At 40.8% G+C, this 21,388-nt stretch overlaps 2 protein-coding genes and 1 pseudogene across 2 annotated transcripts; all 3 read right to left on the reverse strand.

Annotated features, from left to right (window-relative positions):
• Positions 1-373: 373 nt before the first annotated feature.
• On the reverse strand, positions 374-1,306 carry LOC149323402 (taste receptor type 2 member 7-like). Its single transcript, XM_089540755.1, has one exon. It carries the CDS (start codon positions 1,304-1,306, stop codon positions 374-376), a length of 933 nt encoding a protein of 310 aa, XP_089396881.1.
• Positions 1,307-13,683: 12,377 nt separating this feature from the next.
• Positions 13,684-14,634, reverse strand: LOC149323403 (taste receptor type 2 member 41-like). Its single transcript, XM_089540883.1, has one exon. The coding sequence runs from the start codon at positions 14,632-14,634 to the stop codon at positions 13,684-13,686; it is 951 nt and encodes a 316-aa protein (XP_089397009.1).
• Positions 14,635-16,042: 1,408 nt separating this feature from the next.
• LOC149323404 (taste receptor type 2 member 41-like) lies at positions 16,043-16,990 on the reverse strand (annotated as a pseudogene).
• Positions 16,991-21,388: the final 4,398 nt, after the last annotated feature.

Raw genomic sequence — 21,388 nt, forward strand, 5'->3', positions numbered from 1 at the left:
TAAACAGTTGCATGGACCAATAATTATTTTCTGCTTTTATCAGCGGTGGCAGTTGTGCTCATATAAAGGTATTGGAGATTGACATGGAAGTATCTGAGTAAAGGATTAAAGAAAGCTATATTTCCAGAGAAGTAGCTTGCCAAGCTCAGGAGAAAAAGACTATCCAGAAAGAAGCTCAATGTATTCATAAATCTAATTCCGTATAGACAGGATTGTCAAATTTGCTTCTTCATATTCTCTTGTGATGATTATCGGTCTCCACCTTTGGATACTTACTATTCTCTGCCTCTCTCACATATATATGTGGAAGGAAAGTAGGGGTCTTCTTTTTCTCGTTGTAGATGAGGAAAGCATCTTTTCTTCCTCCTTCTCTTTACGAAGCCATTTTTCTTATATCTAGAATGCGGGCCACCACAGTTTTTAGTTTTGGATTGGTCAAAACTATTATTATGGTATGTGCTGAAGGAAAGATAGTCATAAGGATGTCACTCAGAAGTTCTATACTATTTTCAGTGAGGAAAGTATTACTTGAAAAAATTATCATACCAGCAAAATACAAAGAGTAGAAGAAGATATAAAACAACAAAGGTTTAATGACCCTGATATGCATCTGAGTGGTTAGGTCCTTAACATCAACACCACTCTTTTTCAGATTCCTTGTGTGTTTCCACAGAGAGACGATCAAAACAATGGATGCAGTTACGCTTATCGTGAAATTTATGGAAGCAAAAATGAATTGAAAAGGACGAAATATCACAAGCACGTATTTGCAATCCGAACTTTGGCTGACATTCACTGACAGATTTCTTGTCAAATTGCACATCTTTTTATGTCCAGTGTAATTGCTGAAGAAAGGAATGGAGAAGATCATGAGACTACTTACTGATATCCCAAGCAGTCTAATTGAGAGCACATTGATCCTTGGCTTCAACCAGAGGAAAAAATGGTTGGCAAAGTTGGTGACCTTCACACAATACAAAATACTGAGCCATGAGGCACACCAGAGGCTGATCTGGACAGAAAAGATGCAGGTAAAGTTGATTACTTCCTGTGTATGACTATAAATATAGGCATCTCCTGCTGTGACTTCCAAAATATAGCCCAGAACAAAGGTTAAGTATGACAAAAGTCTGAAGATACTCAAACTAGTCAAGAGAAAATCACAAGGGACCATCTTCCTGTTTTGGAGCCACTGTTTCCCATTCACAGCTATGATAAATCCATTTCCAAAAATGGAAGCAATGGATACAGTTCCTACAATGGTCCATGTAAAGATACCAAGTGGAGAAGTTAAGTCAGCATCCATCATTGGCACTTTCTGGGGAAAATACCGGAGAGGAAGTATCTGATTATGAATCTTCTTGTATCTGTTTCAGGTCTCCTGGAGAAACCTCTGCCTTTGTTGGGGGGCTTAAATGGTTATATCATGCTACAGAGAGCCATGCAAATTTTGAGAGGATTCTGTTACTAATGACGCAACTCCTAGCTAATGTCCCTTGGGGACAGATAGCTGCTCAAATAACTAAGCATTTTATGCTGGCATTTTCCTAGCAATTTGCCTCACAAACAAGGGAGAATAATTTAATAGTAAAAATGTAAGGGCAGGGTGAAAAGGTGCAGGAGAATGCATTCTGCCCTTCATATCCACTGATTGTTTATCCATGGATTCAAGTAGCTACAGCTTGGAGGGAAAATTAAAGTATACATTCCTAAAAGAAAAGTTTGATTTTTCTATTTTAAATAAGGGACACCGGCGGGTTACAAACCGCCATAAAGTACGCGCTCCGCGTGTACTAGGGTTAGGAAGGGCCGTATTAGGGTTAGGAAGGTTCTTACCTTCCTGACAGCCCTTCCTCCCAGTACGCGCGGAGCGCGTACTTTTTTGCGGTGCCCATCCACATGGGCGCCGCCATGTTGACGTACTGGACGCTGTGCGTCCAGACGTGTCGCGGCGGAAGTGACGTCGCGAGGACGCACTCCACCCCTCGCAGCGCCACTTCCGCGTTCCAAAAAGGAGCGGCATTTCGCCGCTCCTTTTTTGCTGCGCAGGGAAGCCTCGCGGTCTGGCAGCTGGGGCTTCCCTACGCAGCGAATGGCGGCGGCGGGAAAACGGCCCCTTGAGGGCCGTTTGTAACCCGCCACCATTTTACCATCCATTATATTTAATGGGACTTGAGCCTCCATGGATTTTGATATCCACAGAGGATCCTGGAACCAAACTCAAGCGGATACCAAGGGCCCAGTGTATTGTCAAGTGCAAGAGCAGTTCTACCTTACTGTGGCAAAGTATATAATTGTTTTTGATCCCAGCAGAAGGGTTATGTCTATATTTGGCATAAAGTGTTCTTTTCTAAAATGCAAACAACAGAAATGGAAAATCATACAGTGATAGATGATAGATGGCAGTAATATTTGCAAATAACATTTAGCAGCAGCACAGTTTTGAAGATATTTGTGTAGTTTTAATAAATTATGGTACAAAGAAGGTGTATTCAAAAATTGGCTTCACAGAGTTATAGTATATAGACTATACTTGCAAATATGTGGGAGAAAGACAATTAGAAGCCATACCATAAAGGGGGAGGAGGAAGAGCTGCCACTCCATCTGCCCTTGGTCATTGAATCCACCCCTCTATCATGGGAAGAAATCCATCTAGACTCAGTTATTCCCAAACGTTGGTCCTCCTGATATTTTGGACTTCAACTCCCAGAAGCCCCAGACAACTTGACCCACAGTTAGGAATTGTGTCCAAAACATCTGGAAGACCAAAGTTTGGGAACCGATTCTTTTGTGAGGATTATCAGTCTCCACATTGGGATTACTGTTCTCTGCTACTCTCACACACAATGTGGGAAAATGTACGGGTTGTGTTTTTCTCCTTGGAGATGTGAAATGCATGTTTTCTGCCCTTTTCTTTATAAAGCCAGTTTAAAGTGTGAGCTCTAGAACATCCCTAACAAAAGACATCCAGAGAAAGAGACTCCAATACCTCTCTAAGTAATTGGTTCAGTTGTCAAATACTTCTGGCTGTTAAGCAGTTCCTTCTAATGTTCAATCAAAATCTACCCACCTGTAACTTAAAACCCTTAGACCTTGCCCTACCCTTAGGGCAGCAAAGAAAAGGCCTCCCCTTTCTTCTTTGTGGCAGACCTTGAGGTATTTGAAGAATGTGATCATGTCACCTCTCAGTTTTCTCTTCACCCAGATGAACATGCCCAATGCCCTCAACCTTTCCCCTTATGTTTTGTTTTTCATACCTCTTATCATCCTTCTCCTAACCTGCTCCATTTTTCTATATCCTTCCTCTCATGAAGTATGCAAAACTGAACATACTACTCCAGATGAGGCCTGACCAATGTAGATTATTCAAACATTGTCTATGCGCACACCTGGGCCCATAACCATTGTCAGGAAGGCGCGTGCTGGGTTCATAACCCTTGTCGAAGTGAACACAAGCAGAGTTTATATACGCGGACAAGACGCCCAGAAGAAGGTCTGTGAAGAATCTGAGTTGCATAGCAGACTTCCTCTCACACACAGGAATTAATTTCAGTACAGCAAGGTTTCTCTCAAATGATGGTTCTTTAATCTTTGTTACATAACTATTTACAAAGGTTACACAGATATAAGACATCCATCTTGAATACTCTCAATTATTTTACCTATCAACAAACCATAACAACAACCTCTGAGGCAGTTACTGTCTTTTTTGTGTCTTGTTTTATAACCATTTCCATATGTTTCCTCCATTGGTGCCATCTTTTTGCCATGGTGACAAAATGCAGATGCATGTACCTGCCACTAGAACTATAATAAGTTCCACTACAACTCCACCTTGTGGCCACCTCTATGTCATTTTATCAGACCTGTTTACAACATGGTCTTGACACAAAAATCCCTTTTTATTGTTCTTGACCTCTCCAGCAATGTAGAGAAACTCCCATCCATCCTGAACTCCCTTCTCTTTTATTATTCCTGACAACAAGATCACCCCGGTATTTCTCTATGTTTACTGAAATCAGTTCTCCTAAAGTCTAGAAAACGTGTCTGACTATGCCTAGCTTTTCCTTTCCTCTGTATAACAAACTCCAAGAGAACATGATCACTCCCTCCTGAGGATCCCCCCATTTGCACCCCATTAACCAGGTCATCCTTGTTGGTTAAGATCAGATCTAAAATGGCTGATGCCCTTGTTCCCTCATTCACCGTTTGGATGATGAAATTGTCTTCCAGGCAAGTAAGGATTGCTAGACCTTAATGTTTTGGCTAAGTTTGATGTCCAACAAATATTAGATAGTTGAAATCACCTGTCACTGCTACATCTCTCCTTTTTGAGTATGTGGTCATCTGTTCTAGACAGGCATCATCCAGTTCCTTAGTCTGACTATTGTGGAGGGTCTGTAGTAGACTCCCACAATAATATCCATTTTTGGGGGGGTTTCGGGCTATGTGGCCATGTTCTAGAAGAGTTTATTCCTGACGTTTCTCCAGCATCTGTGGCTGGCATCTTCATTTCTCTGAAGATGCCAGCCACAGATGCTAGTGAAACTTCAAGAATAAAGTCTTCTAGAACATGGCCCAAAAAACCCACAAAAAACTATGGATGCCGGCCATGAAAGCCTTCAACTTCGCAAAATCCCTGTTGTTCCCTTTTATTTTTATACAGATGCTTTCCACCTGGCTTCCAGGGTTTAAATGCTGGATCTCTTCACAGATGTAAACCTCCCTGACATATAATGCTGCTACTCCTCCTTTCCTGTTTGGCCTATTTCTCTTTAAAGGTTATACCCATCTATTACTACATTCCAGTCATGAGACTCATCCCACCAGGTTTCAGTGAGGCCTACTATATCGTATTTGTTGTGCTAGAAGTTCAAGTTCATCTTGCTTATTTCCCATGTTCCCTGCATTAGTGTAGAGAGGGCTTTTAGATGGAAACCGAATGAAATACTGTAATGGGAGGAAAAGATGGTATAAAATTGAAAAAAGAAATTAAAAGAATTTTTCAAAGGATAATTTGAATAAAGGTGCAGATGTTAAAATAGTCTGGCATTCAAATAAAGCTTTCATGAGAAGGTGCTTCAAACAGCATAATTTTTAACTTAAGAAAAAGCAAGAGAAAATGAATTTCATTCTCGATAAGATGTAAATAAAGGAAGAATTAATGAAATCTGCATCAAATACAATTATTATGAACCAAATTAATTTTTTACAGAGGCAGTTGCCTATATTGACTGTGAGCAGCAGGGAAAGAAAGATTAATTCTGTAAAACAAACAAACAAAAATGAATTTGCAAGTGGTTGCATATAAACTGGAAAAAGTAAAAGAAAAGAAAGTAATATTAAAGTTACAAAAAGGAGGTGCTGTAATAACAGACAATATAATATACAAAAAGATTTTCATCAGTATTATTCATCTTTATTTAAGTGGAAAGAATTTTATTTTGAGAGAATAGATGAATATTTTGGTAAACAGAATTTACCAAAAATTACAGAACATCAATGACAGATTATGAATGGTCCCATAAATGTGAGGAAGGTTTGTGATAACATCAAAAATAACAATAAGAAAAGACACCTGGAACAGGTGGTTTGCCAGCTCTTTATTGTAAATGCTTTGAGGAAGAACTTGTATTACCTTTGTAACAAACTATTTTATAGACACTATAGACACTATTTTGTAGAATGGAAAGATTACTGATAGTTGAAAAGTTGCTAATCTAGCATTAATACTAAAGAGGATCAAGAATTGAGATTAACAAAAAAATATAGACCAATATCATTTTTGATGATGAAGATGATGATGGTGGTGGTGGTGGTGGTGGTGGTGGTGGTGGTGGTGATGATGATTTCTCATCTCTCCCCAAGGCTCAAGGCAGGGTATAACATAGATTTTAAAAAATAAAACCATTTAAACTCATTAAATTAAACATAATTATTACAAATGGTTTGCAATACTTTTAGCAGAAGGATTGAAAATAATTGTGTGGGACTATATTCATGGAGACTAATGTAGTTTTTTTTACCTTAAAGACAATTACAAGACAACATTAGAAATGTGTTGGATATTTTGTAATATTTAGGACACCATTTTGAGAAGTATACAGCGTTGATTCTCTAGATGTAAAGAAACATCTTGACAACTTGAACTAGACTTTCTTGTTTAGTGTTGTGGAAAATACGAACTTTGGAGATAATTTTATTAAATGGGGTGAATTGATCTATACCTCACAGAAAGTACAAATAGGTCCAAAACACACTGCAGAAATAATCCAGTTTGAAACAGCTTTAACTGCCTTGTCTCAATGCTAGTGAATTTTGGGAAATATAGTTTTGTGAAACATTTAGCCTTCTCTGTCAGCGACCTCTTGTGCCATATTACACTACAATTCCCAGGATTTCCCAGCACTGAGTCAGGGCAGGGAAAGCAGTTTCAAGCTAGATTGTTTCTGCAGTGTATTTTGGACCATAATTGTTATGGAGAATTGGCAAAACGTTATGAGATTCAAAAAAGGAACAAGACAAGGATGCGGATTATCTCTACTTTTGTTTATTTTGTTTCTTGAGGTTCTGGAAGAGATATAAGACAAGATGAAAGAATCTCACGAATAAAGATTTTAAAAAGTTAAAGGCATTTGCTGATGATGTGGTGATAGTTTTGGAAAATACTTTGGACGGTATAAAGTGTTATTCGGAAAATTAGAAGATTTTAGTATACTGGAAGACCTTAAGATTAATCACCAAAAGACTAAGATATTAATAAAAATATGAATATAGAAGATCATGTTGATGGATAAAACCAATTTTAAAAGTTAAAAGAAAGTTAAATACTTAGGTATTTCCATGATGAATATAAATTGTATGATGTTTCAAAATAATTATGTTAAGAGATGGAATGAAATTAAGAAGGAAATATTAAGTCGGTCACTGCTGGGGAAAATTTCTGTTTTAAAAATAAATATTTCTCCTAGAATGAGGTTACTATTTCATATACAGTAATAACTTATTTGACCAATGGTTTACCATTTAAGCAATGGCAAAAAGATATATCCAAGTTTGTATGGCAAGGGGGAAATGAGTTAAATATACAGTATTGGGTTTAACCAGATTTAAAGTTGTATTTTGTAGCCTGCTGTTTGGTTTAGATGAAAGAATGAGTAATGTTGACAAATCAAAGATTAATAGAATTGGAAAGGCATGACCTAAGGTTTGGATGCTTGGATATTTATAGTATGATAAACTCAAAGTATATGTACCTTTTAAAAATCATTTTGTGAGATGCCTTGTTGTGAATGTGGAATAGATATAAAGCCAGGTTGTGTCTGAAGATGCCTCAGCACAATAACATTTTTATAGAAGAGAAATACGTAATAATTTAAGAAAGATGGCTAACATATCAAGACTTCATGGAGATTTGTCAAGGGAAATATAAAATTAAATCAATAGGAATTAGTATTAGAGGGATATCATTAGTATTAGAGGGATACCATTATATATGCTTCTTTAATACTGGAGTTTTTGAAAAGAAGAAAGAAAATGATTTGATAACTTTTGGTTTTGATGGTTGGAAAGAATCAGCTATTGATAGTAGTGAATATGTTGTAGTTTTACAGAGAAAGGTATGAATAATTATATGTATTTATAACCACCAAATGTAAGATTGAAGTCGTCTTCTTCTTCTTCTTCTTCTTCTTCTTCTTCTTCTTCTTCTTCTTCTTACCTCTTTCTTTCTTTCTTTTACTTTAATATTTGTAATACTATATTTTTAAATTACTTTTAAAAAAGCAATTCTGTGATGACACTTCTGGTCATGTTGGTGTGATGCCCTCAAGGGATGAGGGAGATGAAAAATAGTCCTGCCCCCTTCACCATTGCTAACTCTTGTATTACAGTATCTAAAACTCAATAAATCAATCAGTCAGTCAATCAATCAATTAATATTTATTTATTATCAATGGACCTAACATGTCACTCAAAAGCTTAAAACAGTATAAGAAATATAAAATTTGCCTAAAAGGTACAAAGAGATTACATAAGATCAGATTAATAGAATGATATAAAACAAATTAATTATTTTGGTCAGGAGTATTTTACCAAACAGTCATCCCCTTTTTAATAATTCATTCTGTCAAATTTTGACAGCTGAAAACAAAAATTGGCAGTGATAAGGTCGTGTACATACATTTGCCTTCCAGTAACAGATTGATGTAAAACATTTCAGAATGCCTTGGCATATAGCTGAATAAAGGGGAGATCAGGTGGGTATGACACTGGTTATAAAAGACACAAGATAACAAGATGTGTGGCAATGTTTCAGCTACTAGCCATCCATAATGGCAAGGTCTAGCAGACAAAGGTAGTTATCTCATCTACCATAAAGTAGATTTGAGGGAAATACATTGCATCTCACCTTGGTAAACAGGATGTGATACTTAAATATGAAGCAGATGGGCAAAATGGAGCAATCTGTGGCCACTCTGGCTGCAATCGCTCCAGGAGTGCAGTGATCAGATGGCCCACTCTTGAAGCAGGCCACCACCAGAAGGCTCAAGCTGCCACCAGCAGCAGTGATTTTCTCCACTTTTATTCCAGCTGGCTTTTGGCTGCCTTAGGCATCCTCAGCATGGCTGCCATCCACTTCATTTGGCCCATCTGCAGGTACTTTTAAATTTTTAAGGTATGAAGTCTGACAGAAGGGTCCAATATAATGGGTATTTAGAGAATACTGGGGGAATAGGGTGATTGAGTTAGAATCATAGAGTTGGAAGAGACCACAAGGACCATCCAGTCCAACCCCCTGCCATGCAGGAAATCACAATAAAAGCATCTCCAACAGAAATCCATCCAGACTATGTTTAAAGCCCTCCAAGGAAGGAAACTCCACTACATGAGTTAGACCTGAGCTTGCAAAAGGCAATGTCCCAGAGTCAAGGCTCTGCAAAACCATCTATATATTTGTCATCTGTGATGTCCTGCCAGGACTGATTGAATTTTCCCCTGTATTTTCTTTCACATTGGTTCAGGCCATAATATGTTTAGTGTAGGAAAGTTCTTTGTATTAGTTGTGGGAGGAGCTGTAGGATTCTCCTGCATTATTTCCAGGTTTGGTTTGCCCTTTCCCAGCATGCTCTGTTGTAGCAGGAAGCCTTTAGTTTTGGAGCAGTCTTTGCTGTGAGCAGGCAGAGAGCTGTCTTTTGGTGACAAACAGGCCCAGACAGCCAGAAAGGGCATTTCTTACACTTTAGCCATTTTAGTTACCAAGTTAGCCATTTTAGGTACCAATTTAGCCAAATTAGTTACCATCAGCAAGAAAATAAAGGAATTCAGGAGCTGAAAGACCCTGCACCAGCTCCACTGAGAGAGGAGAGCAAACCAACATCAGACCCAGAAAGATGACACCCTGAAGATTGCTGAAACTGTAAAGTATCTTTTATTTAGAGCTGGGGAGGAGAAAACTCTTTATTTTTGTCCTTTAAATTAAATTTCCCCCCTTTTTGAACTTTACATTCAGCTTCAGAGCCTTTTTGGGTAAAGAGTTTGATCTCACCAGGGTACTGGCGTTGCACACCCAAACCTGCCACCACCTTTAGTTGGGTGTGTCTTCACATCATCAGAATATAATACAGTAATATATTCAAGACTTTATTCTCAAAAAGGGGGAAATGGGAGGGAAAAAAATCACATGATGTTTGCAAATAAATCAGTATGTGTTTTCTGCTTTTATCGGCTCCAACATTTGTTCTATTGATTTACAGATAGTGCTGTGATTTGCAGAATCATAGAATCATAGAGTTGGAAGAGATGGCAAGGGCCATCCAGTCCAACCTCCTGCAGGAAATCTCAATCAAAGCATCCCCGACAGATGGCCATCCAGCCTCTGTTGAAAGACTTCCAAGGAAGGAGACTCCACTACACTCTGAGGGAGTGTCTTCCACTGTCGAATAGCAGTGCTGGCTCTTAAGTGACATAGGTTTGAGCACCTGCTGCAAGATTCTGCTATCAACAGCAGCCTCAGCCGAAACAAGCTGTCAAGCTAGTGATGACTAACAAGTGTGTATGATGGCTTCCATGTGGCCACCCTGATGGTCTTTGCGACAGGACCTGTGATCGGTAGAGGTGCTCATGCACCTGCACTCTTTGGCATGGGTGACTTGGTTTCTGATGGAAACCTCCCAAGGATTCATGGCAGGTTGTAATGTAGGGCCTGGCCCACCTGCGAGGCATGGAGGCTAATAATAATAATAATAATAATAATAATAGGATTTATTTACATGCTGCCCAATCACTGAGAATCCAGGCGGCTTACAACAGAGGGGATAATAAACTGCTCTAGCATTCTTCTCTCCCTCTGAGGCCTGGACCAAGGCAGATGGACTGGACGGAGGGCTCTTTTTCTTAATCGAGGCCAGGCCTGATGGCGTTGGGTCTGTCCTTTCGCTCCCTTCCTGGCCAGAAGATGACAGTTGGAAGGAGGGAGGAGAGGGCTCTTCCTCTTCAGGCCCAATGGCGTTGGGCCTGTCCTTTCACTCCCTCCCAGGCCAGAAGATGACAGTTGGAAGAAGAAAGGGGAGGGCTCTTCCTCTTCAGGCCCGATGGCAATGGGCCTGTCCTTTCACTCCCTCTAGGCCAAAAGATTAATTGATTATTGATGTCTTCTTGCCCATAGAACAGGGCTAAAAGAAAACAAAGTGGGGTGTCAGAGGAACAAAAGCTGTTTCTCCTCTATGGGTGGCTGACTCCCTGGCATTGTGTATGTTTTATATTCTTTCCTATGACTGGGGAAATGAAGGAGAAGGCAGGAGAAACGGTTCTGAACTCTGAGGAGGTTAGAGCTCACCCTAAGGGTGGGATCTGGGTCTGGGTCTTGCAGAATTGCCATGGAGTCAGTTGTATTAACATTTAGCTGCTAGTGTGATTAATAATGTTGTTTGGACCAGACCTTGCCAGGGATAAGACACAGTGGCTAACCTTTTAACAATAGTATGCAAAGGAATCTTGTAGCACCTTGAGACCAACTAAAAGAAAGAGACTGTCAGCATGAACCTTCATGGCCTTGAGCCCAATTCACCATATGCATGATAGACCTTGTCACAATAGGTCTACCAAGCCAGGGACAAGTTGAATGGCAAGCCCATCAACAGGCATTCTTATTTAAAATGTAACTATTTAGACTAGGTAAGAGGTAATTGTGTGTTTTTTTCTGGCAGATCCCCTCAGGGTTCTACAGGATGTCTGTATGGGATTTGAAGCAACCCCTTAGGAGAAAAAACTGATCTTATTGTTTTAAAACACTCATAGGGGTCAAAAGGTCTGTGGCAGATCCTGGAACTACTAGGATGCCACCGCCCCCCCTCCCAAATTCCTCAAAATGATTATCCCGCTACATGAAGGCCAGCAAGGTCAAGTCAGATATGGTGACACTCTCTCAGAGCCCTTTCTCATAACTAACGGAGTGAAACAAGGTTGTGTTCTCGCTCCAATTCTATTTACAGTCTTCTTCAACATGATGCTCCAAAGGGCTATGGCAGATCTCGAAGAAGAAGACAGCATTTATATACACTACCGTACTGATGGTAGCTTGTTTAACTTAAGCCGGCTGAGGGCTCTCACTAAAACTCTAAACTATCTAGTCCGTGAGCTGCTTTTTGCTGACGATGCTGCCCTCGTTGCCCATAAGGAAGCAACTCTGCAGCACCTAACATCTTGTTTTGCTACAGCTGCAGAGCTCTTTGGGCTGGAAGTCAGCCTGAAGAAAACGGAAGTTCTCTACCAGCTTGCACCACAGGAAGAACACTACCATCCCCACATCACTATAGGCAAATCTGTGCTTAAGTCCGTCCAGCAGTTCACCTCCTCAGATGCCAAGATTGCTAAAGAGATCAATCACAGACTAGCAAAGGCATATAGTGCATTCAGGAGGCTTCACAAAAGAGTATGGGGTAACAAATACCAAAAATCAGTGTGTATAGAGCCATTGTACTGTCTCTGCTCCTTTATGGGTCTGAAACATGGGTCACCTATTGCCAACACCTACGACTCCTTGAATGCTTTCATCAGAACTGTTTACGCACAATTCTAAATATACACTGGACTAACTATGTGACAAATGTTGCTGTCCTTGAGCAAGCAGGGATCACTAGCATTGAGGCTATGCTATTGAGGATGCACCTGCGCTGGTCAGGACACATTTCTAGGATGAAGGACCATCGCCTCCCAAAAATAGTATTCTACAGTGAACTCGCCATGGGTCAGCGTAAGAGGGGTGCCCCAAAGAAGAGATACAAGGACTCCCTGAAAAAACACCTCAGGCTTGGCCAAACTGATCACCAACAATGGTCCGCCCTGGCCTCGCATCGGGAGGCATGGAGATGCACTATTCATGATGCTGCAGCCTTTTTTGAAAGCTCACGCCGAACGAGTCTCAAAGAGAAACGACAACACAGAAAGAACCACAACCCGGAAACATCACCCAAGGAGACTTTCTGCTGTGCTTTCTGCAACCGGACTTGTTTATCTCGGATTGGCCTTTTTAGTCATCAAAGCGCTTGTAGAAAGCGCGGGATGAGTCCTTCCTCAATCTTCGTTCACGAATAAAAGCCAGAGGGAGGGGGTATTCTCCTTGGATGGAGAAGAGGCTGTTTGTCTGCTTCTGATTAAGAATTTTTGTTAAACCCTTGTATTAGTGAGACCCTGTTATAGTAGAAACTGTTTCTTCTTCTTCTTCTTCTTCTTCTTCTTCTTCTTCTTCTTCTTCTTCTTCTTCTTCTTCTTCTTCTTTTGGAATGAAGGTCCATAGTAGATAACTAGAAAACTGTTTATCTAGATGAGAGCCAGTACTGGTTGGATGAGGACTCTGGGCAACCATAATTCAAATGGAAAAACAACTGGCTGACCTTGGGCAAGTTAAAGTTTCTCAGGAAGACAGTGACAAATATCCTTGGAACACATATTGCCAGTCATATGATAGGCTTGCTTTAAGGTCACCATAAGTTGGAAAGGACTTGAAGGTACACAATAGCAATAAATATTTAGACTGCAATGTCCCTTGCAGCAGATTTAAGACCAGTCAGAAATTCCAAGACTGCAGGTTTATGGAAGGAGCAGTGTATCAATTCAGTATTTCCAAGATCCGTAAGGATGAGGATTTATGCATGAACCAAGTGTCAGAGTTAGCACCCAGAATCCCAGACAATCAACCAATCAGTTTGATTGATATAATCAACAGCACTTTATTGATAGATCCAGAATCAGACATGTGCCTCACTCAGCTTCTTAGCTGAGACTAACCACACCCCTCCCACAGACAAAGTAACAGAATTCCCAAAAGCCAACATCCCCTCCCATGCAGAAACCCGCCAAGCGAAGCCCCTCCTGGTTCCCACAGAACTGAAAGCACATTCCCTGCTCAGAGAGCCAGGCCCTCAAGGCCACCCGATAAGACACCTGGCCCTGCTATGCACTAAACATCACTATCTACATTTCTAACTGCAACTAAAGCCCCATCATCCCCAACTACTATACTACAACACTAACCACTATTTGGTAGAATACTAACAGGAGTATTCTAATCATACTTAATATTAATTCAATTCTTGTTATCTACTGTTCATATATACATACAAATACATGAGCAGACACAAGCACTCACATAAATGAGAGGAGTAAAGAATGTCATTCCCCCTTTACATGTTAGTGTTGAGTGTCTGTTGTCTTTTTTTCCATGTTCTGTATCTGATGTTTAGGATGTGAGCAAACATTTCTTTCAGTTTAGGATTGGTTAATATTAATATAATGGAGTGTGCAGAAGGAAACAGAGATAATAAGATGTAGCTAGGCAGGGTGTCAAATTTTTCATTATTAATAATGCTTTTGGTATAAATGATCATACCAATGAAATAGAAAAGGTAGAGGAAGAGACAGAACAACAAAGATGTCATGACTTTCATGTGGACCTGAGTGTTGAGGTCCTTCACACCAAGACCGCTTTTCTTCAGGTTTCTTGTGTGCCTCTGCAGAGAAATAAGCAGAAGGATGGATGCAGTTGTGCTCAGGAAGAAATTTGTGGAAGAAACAGATAATTCCACAGGAACAAAAACAATGAAAGTGTTGTTGCAAACCTCATTTCTACTGGCATTCCCTGGCAGAATTTCTGTCACATTGTAACACTCTTTATGTCCAAAAAACCTGATTAATGAAGAAAGATAGAAGAGTATGGAGACTAATATTGACATTTCAAGCAGCCTGGGTATGAGCACATTGATCCTTGCTTTTATCCACAGGAAGAGAGGGTTGGCAAAGTTGGTGATCTTCACACAATAAAAAACATTGAGCCATGTGGCACACCAGTGGCTTATCATGTTGCAAAACATCCAGGGTAGGTATATATACACTATTAAGTAAATATAAAAAGTAGTCTGTATAAAGAAGCAGTCCAGGAACATGTTCAACAGAATAATTGACTGTGCTATAAATCTGGAGGTGCTCAAACTAGTCAGGAGAATATCACAAAGGACCATCTTCTTGCTTTGCAGCCATTGGTGTCCATTCACCACTACGATGAATCCATTTCCCAAGATGCCAATAAGGGACACAATTCCAAAAATAATCCAAGAAAAGATATCCCATCTAGACATCTTTCTAGCCTGCAATGTCTAGATTGTCTGTAAAGAGGTATCTAGTTGTAATTCTTCAGGTTTCTGCCTGATGTTTGCTGTGGAACACTGCTGTGTGGGGCTTTTATAATGATCAGATCATGCTACAGAGTGCAATGCAAATCTCAGGAAGATTCTGTTCCTAATGACCCAACTAGGTATCATGTGGCAGATCTGCAATAATCATTTCTCCAGAAAGACAACATGTGTTGAGTAATAGTCCTGTATTTGTTATGTGAGCTTTGTGTTGATCCTGAATCTGTGGGGATGGGACTTAATTATATCTCAATTTCCTCTGCCTCCTCACCCACATTCAGATCTACATTTTGCAAGGGGAAATGGGTTAAATATTGAATAAATATTCATCATTACCTGCAACCACATGTAAATTACATCTTCCCTTTTCCCTCTATTTATATTTAAAACTCTTCCGCTATAATGCAAGTAAGAGGTTAATACACTTCTTCCACTTACCACTCCCCTTGTTTTCTTATGATAGAATCATAGATTCATAGAGTTGGAAGAGACCGCAAGGGCCATCCAGTCCAAGCCCCTGCCATGCAGGAAATCTCAATCAAAGCATCCCTGCCAGATGGCCATCCAGCCTCTGTCGAAAGACTTCCAAGGAAGGAGATTCCATTACACTCTGAGGGAGAAGATTACACTCTTGAATAGCAGTGCTGGCCCTTAAGCCAGAGGGAAGGGGAGGGGGTATTCTCCTTGGATGGAGAAGAGGCTGTTTGTCTGCTTCTGATTAAGAATTTTTGTTAAACCCTTGTATTAGTGAGACCCTGTTATAGTAGAAACTGTTTCTTCTTCTTCTTCTTCTTCTTCTTCTTCTTCTTCTTCTTCTTCTTCTTCTTCTTCTTTTGGAATGAAGGTCCATAGTAGATAACTAGAAAACTGTTTATCTAGATGAGAGCCAGTACTGGTTGGATGAGGACTCTGGGCAACCATAATTCAAATGGAAAAACAACTGGCTGACCTTGGGCAAGTTAAAGTTTCTCAGGAAGACTATGACCAATATCCTTGGAACACATATTGCCAGTCATATGATAGGCTTGCCTTAAGGTCACCATAAGTTGGAAAGGACTTGAAGGTACACAATAGCAATAAATATCTAGACTGCAATGTCCCTTGCAGCAGATTTAAGACCAGTCAGAAATTCCAAGACTGCAGGTTTATGGAAGAAGCAGTGTCCAGCTTATACATGCATCAATTCAGTATTTCCAAGATCAATAAGAATGATGATTTACGCACAAACCAAGCTCCCTAATCATAGTTAATATTAATTCAATTCTTGTTATCTCCTGTTCATATATACATACAAATACATGTGCAGACACATACACTCACATAAATGAGAGGAGTAAAGAATGTCATTCCCCCTTTACATGTTAGTGTTGAGTGTCTGTTGTCCTTTTTGCCATGTTCTGTATCTGATGTTTAGGATGTGAGCAAACATTTCTTTCAGTTTAAGATTGGTTAATATTAATATAATCGAGTGTGCAGAAGGAAACAGAAACAACAAGATGTTAATAGCCAGTCTGTTAAATTTTTCATTATTACTAATGATTCTGGTATACATTATCACACCAACAAATTAGAAAAGGTAGAAGAAGAGACAGAACAACAAAGATGTCATGACTTTCATGTGGACCTGAGTGTTGAGGTCCTTCACACCAAGACCATTTTTCTTCAGGTTTCTTGTGTGCCTCTGCAGAGAAATAAGCAGAAGGATGGATGCAGTTGTGCTCAGGAAGAAATTTGTGTAAGAAAAAGATAATTCAAGAGGAACAAAAGCAATGAAAGTGTTGCAAACCTCATTTCTACTGGCATTCCCTGGCAGAGTTTCTGTCACATTGTAACACTCTTTATGTCCAAAAAACCTGATTAATGAAGAAAGATAGAAGAGTATGGAGACTAATATTGACATTTCAAGCAGCCTGGGTATGAGCACATTGATCCTTGCTTTTATTCACAGGAAGAGAGGGTTGGCAAAGTTGGTGATCTTCACACAATAAAAAATGTTGAGCCATGTGGCACACCAGCTGCTTACCATGTTGGAAAACATCCAGGGTAGATATATATACACTATTAAGTAAATATAAAAAGTAGTCTGTATAAAGAAGCAGTCCAGGAACATGTTCAACAGAATAGTTAACTGTGCTATAAATCTGGAGGTGCTCAAACTAGTCAGGAGAATATCACAAAGGACCATCTTCTTGCTTTGCAGCCATTGGTGTCCATTCACCACTACGATGAATCCATTTCCCAAGATACCAATAAGGGACACAATTCCAAAAATAATCCAAGAAAAGATATCCCATCTAGACATCTTTCTAGCCTGCAATGTCTAGATTGTCTGTAAAGAGGTATCTAGTTGTAATTCTTCAGGTTTTTGCCTGATGTTTGCTGTGGAACACTGCTGTTTGGGGCTTTTATAATGATCAGATCATGCTACAGAGTGCAATGCAAATCTCAGGAAGATTCTGTTCCTAATGACCCAACTAGGTATCATGTGGCAGATTTGAAATAATCATTTCTCCAGAAAGACAACGTGAGTTGAGTTATAGTCCTGTATCTGTTATTTGAGCTTTGTGTTGATCCCAGAAGTGTGGGGGTGGGAATTAATTATATCCCAATTCCCTCTGCCTCTTCACCCATGTTCAAATCTACATTTTGCAAGGGGAAATGAGTTAAACCTTAGGAATAAATATTCATCCTTAGCTGTAACTGTATGTAAATTCCATCTCTCCTTCCCCCTCTATTTATCTGAGAAACTCTTCCACTACAATGCAAGGAAGAGGTTAATACACTTCCTCCACTTACCATTCCCCTTGTTTTCTTATGATAGTATCATAGATTCATAGAGTTGGAAGAACCACAAGGGCCATCCTGTCCAAACGCCCTCCCTTGTAGGAATACACAGTCAAAACAGTCCCAACAAATGGCCTTCCAGCCACTGTTGAAAAAACTCCAGAGAAGGAGACTCCACCACTCTCTGAGGGAGAATATTATTATAATTATAAATATTATGCTTTATTTATATAACACTGTAGATTTCCACTGTTGAACGTCAGAATGTTCTTGAACCATCAGGACATTGAAGAAGACTGACAGTCCACAGTCAAACAACACTTACTGTCAGGAGGTTCTTCCTAATGGTGAGGAATAAGGAGGCCCCACCACTCTCTGAGGGACAATATCATCATCATCATCATCATCATCATCATCATCATCATCATCATCATGGTTTATTCATATAGTGCTGTAGATTTTCACTGTTGAACAGCTCTTAACCATCAGGATGTTCAAGACTGATGTTCCACAGTCAAACAACACTTACTATCAGGAGGTTCTTCCTAATGGTGAGGTAGTATCAAGCAGTGGGTTCAAATGGTCGAAAGGGAATATAAACACTTGGTTGGGGCCCTAGTAACAGACAGGGTTGGCAAATTTCTGTCTCATGACCTCAAAGAGTGGTTCAAGTAGAAGAGGATTCGCCACAACAACATAATAGCCACTCCACAAGAGGATGGTTTGGCGGAGAGGAGGACTGGGGTATTAAAACAAATGGAGTGCCTGATGCTGCATGCGAAGGTTCCAGAGAATTTTTTGGGGGGGAAGTGATACTGGTGGCTTGCCACATTGTGAACTGTATGTGGAATTCTGCAACCCAGCAAACACCATATTATATGCTCTGTTGGAGGCCACCCAACCTGGAATATCTACAGGCTTTGGGGCAGTTTGCTAATGTACTCAAACCTGAAAACTTGTGTTGCAGGGAGTAAGAGTGTGCACTGTGGTGGCTGATGAGCTGATGAGTTGTTAACCTACCCAAAGGAAGAGCAAGATAGGTAGTTCAAAGCAATGGACAAGGAGTTCCTGTCTTTGGTTAATAGGGAAATATTCAAGGTAGTTGAGAGGCCTGGGGACCACAAAGTTGTGGGCTGTAAATGGGCAGTGAAGTGTAAGGAGATGCCATATGGTACCCACAAGTACAAGGCGAGGCTAGTTGCAAAGAGGTTCTCACAGCAGAGGTTTGAGGGCTTCAACAAAACCTTTTCCCCAAGATCAAAGCCTGAGATCCTTAGGCTGGTGTTGGCATTAGCAACCAGGAACAGGTAGGCGATCAAGCATTTCGACTTTGAGACTGCCTACCTGAATGCCAAGCTTGATGAGACGGTATTTATGGAGCAGGCACTGGGTTATGACGACACCAAAGATAGGAAAGTGTACAGGATGAGGAAAGCTCAGTATGGTTTGAAGCAGAACGCACGCTGCTGGAACCACTGCATCCATGATGAGGTGGTCAGGCTTGGCTATAAGCGTAGCATCGCTGATGTGTGTGTTTATACCAAGCAGGATATCACCTTGGTGATATACATGGATGACCTGTGTGTGGCTGCAAGCTCAGAGAAAGTTGTAAGAGAAGTGCAGGAGGAGTTGGTGAGGAAATTCATCCCAAAAGATCTAGGGAACTTCAAGGCCTATCTAGGGATAGAGGTAGAGAGGGCTGGGGTTGGCAGGTTTTTGCTCAGTCGGTGCAAGAAGATCGAGAAGCTGGTGGAGAAATGTGGCTTCTAAAGTGAGAAAGAAGTGAAGAGCCCCATGACACCTAGTTACACAAGCAGTGAGTGGTCAAAGGACTTTGATAATGTTGAGTTGTTCAGGTTAGTCATAGGGAGCCTATTATTAATTGCTAATAACACCAGCTGGATATTTCCTTTCTTGTGAATGTACTGAGCAGGAGATTGAACAAGCCAAAGGTAGATAACTGGACAGCTGCAAAGCAGTTACTCAGGTACTTGAAAGGCAGCATGGTGTTGCATGGGAGCATGGCACAATTAGACTGTTACGAAGACAGTTCTTTCACTTTGGAGCTGGTAGACCAGAAATCTGTGTCAGCACTGCTGGTCAAGTAGCCCAGTGGTCTGGAGATAGCCCAGTGGTCTGGAGAAGCAGGAAACAGAACTGTGTGGCCCTAAGTACAATGGAGGCAAAGTTTGCAACACTGTTAGAGATGACAGGAGAGGTCCAGTGGATACATCTGCTGTTGTAGGATCTAGGTGAGGAGTGCACCAGTCCAAGCGTGCTCCATGAGGATTCACAATCGTGTATTGCGATGTCGGAAGCAGAGAGCCTGAAATGCAGGACTAAGTATATAGGCATCAGGTACCAAAATCTGGAGATGGTCCAGAACAGGGCTCTGAGACTCAGGCACATTGAGTCGGAAGACAATGTCACGGACATTCTCACCAAGGCACTGCCAGTGGAAAGACAAGAGGGGATGTCAGTCCAGTTGGGAATGAGCCTATGATACAGGAGGTCCAGGGAGAATGCACTTCATGAAAACCTGAACACATGCTAAGCGTCGGTGCACATATCTGAACATTTTGGAGGGGATTGTTGAAATGTGGAACCTGCATAGAGCTCCGTGTCACTTCCTTGGTGGCCATTCAGGTGCACAGCTTCGGCATGGTGCAAGACAGCTCACACAATCACGCTAACAGAAAGAGAAGTGGAATCAAGTTAAAGAAGTAAAGAGGAACCCGATGAACTAAAGATATTTCCCAAAACTCAAGCACTCCTGCATCACACAGCTCAAAATGCAACCAATAATAGAAAATCTAGACCTATAAGACCCTTGGGAAAACACACTTGGCAATAATATAATGCCTAGAAGGAGGACATAGGTTGAAGATGAGGTCACCCATAGAGCAAGGTCTAAGAGCAATTTTGATAGAAGAGTATGGAATGTAACTCATGCAAGGATCAAAATGATGTTAATCCATTTTTTATTTTTTTTAAACTTTCATTTTTATTAATAAATAAAATCCAATAAGTCACACTGTATACAATACATATACAGTGCATACACTTTACACATTCCTGTATTAAGTAAGAGGTGTTACAAACCGCTGCTTTGCGGCGGTCTGCCGGCGCTGCTCTTTGCTCTGCGAGGGAGTCGCAGCATACAAACCGCGCGACTCTCTCGCGGAGCAAAAAAGAAGCTCCAAAATGGAGCTTCTTCCTGCGGCGCCGTTATGACGTCGCGAGGCGCACCCTCGACATCATAACCGCTGCGACCCGTCAGGACGCTATGCGTCCAAGACATAAACATGGCGGCGGCCGTGTGGAACGGCCGCTGCCATTTGTCACGGACTGAGTCCGTGATAGGGAAAGGGGCATATAGAAGAGACGCCCCTTTTTTAAAATGGGACGTCCTGAGGAAGTCCAAAATGGCGGTCTATAACCCGCCTAAGTTACTATCTGGCAAGGTCCCCTGGTTTGAGTCCCTTTGCCATGTTATTATAGAATGTTAGTGTGTAGCGGGTTAGTCATGCAGGTAGTAAATGATCTCAAGTCTTGGGAATGCAGGGAAGGAGGTAGAGATGGGTGGCCAAGGCTGGCTGGTCTAGGAATGCAATGTATGTTTTGGAGGGGTTATACTATCAGTTTTACTGTGAGGTACTCAGTCTGAACAAAGAATGTTTTCCTGATCTAGACCAATAAACTCTTTCTAGTTTATCCATGAGGTCTGGTTACTGAGTCAAGATAAAGACTGGACATCATACTATCCATATATATTGTTTTTCAAGTCCAGCCTTTTGCCATTTTGACATGCTTGAAGGTCTCCCCAACTCTACCATTTCTTGTTGAGGTTGCAACCAAAGTTTATTTGTTGAGGACTTCTGGTTGCGACACTGGGTGCAAGGAGGCAAGAGCGTTT

This window comes from Sceloporus occidentalis, unplaced genomic scaffold (assembly GCF_023333645.1).
Source record: "Sceloporus occidentalis isolate IW3139 unplaced genomic scaffold, rSceOcc1.0.p SCAF_1, whole genome shotgun sequence".
In the NCBI taxonomy this organism is placed as follows: Eukaryota; Metazoa; Chordata; class Lepidosauria; order Squamata; family Phrynosomatidae; genus Sceloporus; species Sceloporus occidentalis.

Excerpts from the sequence above, each read along its gene's own strand:
- LOC149323403 (XM_089540883.1), bottom strand. The coding sequence starts at position 14,634 with ATGTCTAGATGGGATATCTTTTCTTGGATTATTTTTGGAATTGTGTCC.
- LOC149323402 (XM_089540755.1), bottom strand. The coding sequence starts at position 1,306 with ATGGATGCTGACTTAACTTCTCCACTTGGTATCTTTACATGGACCATT.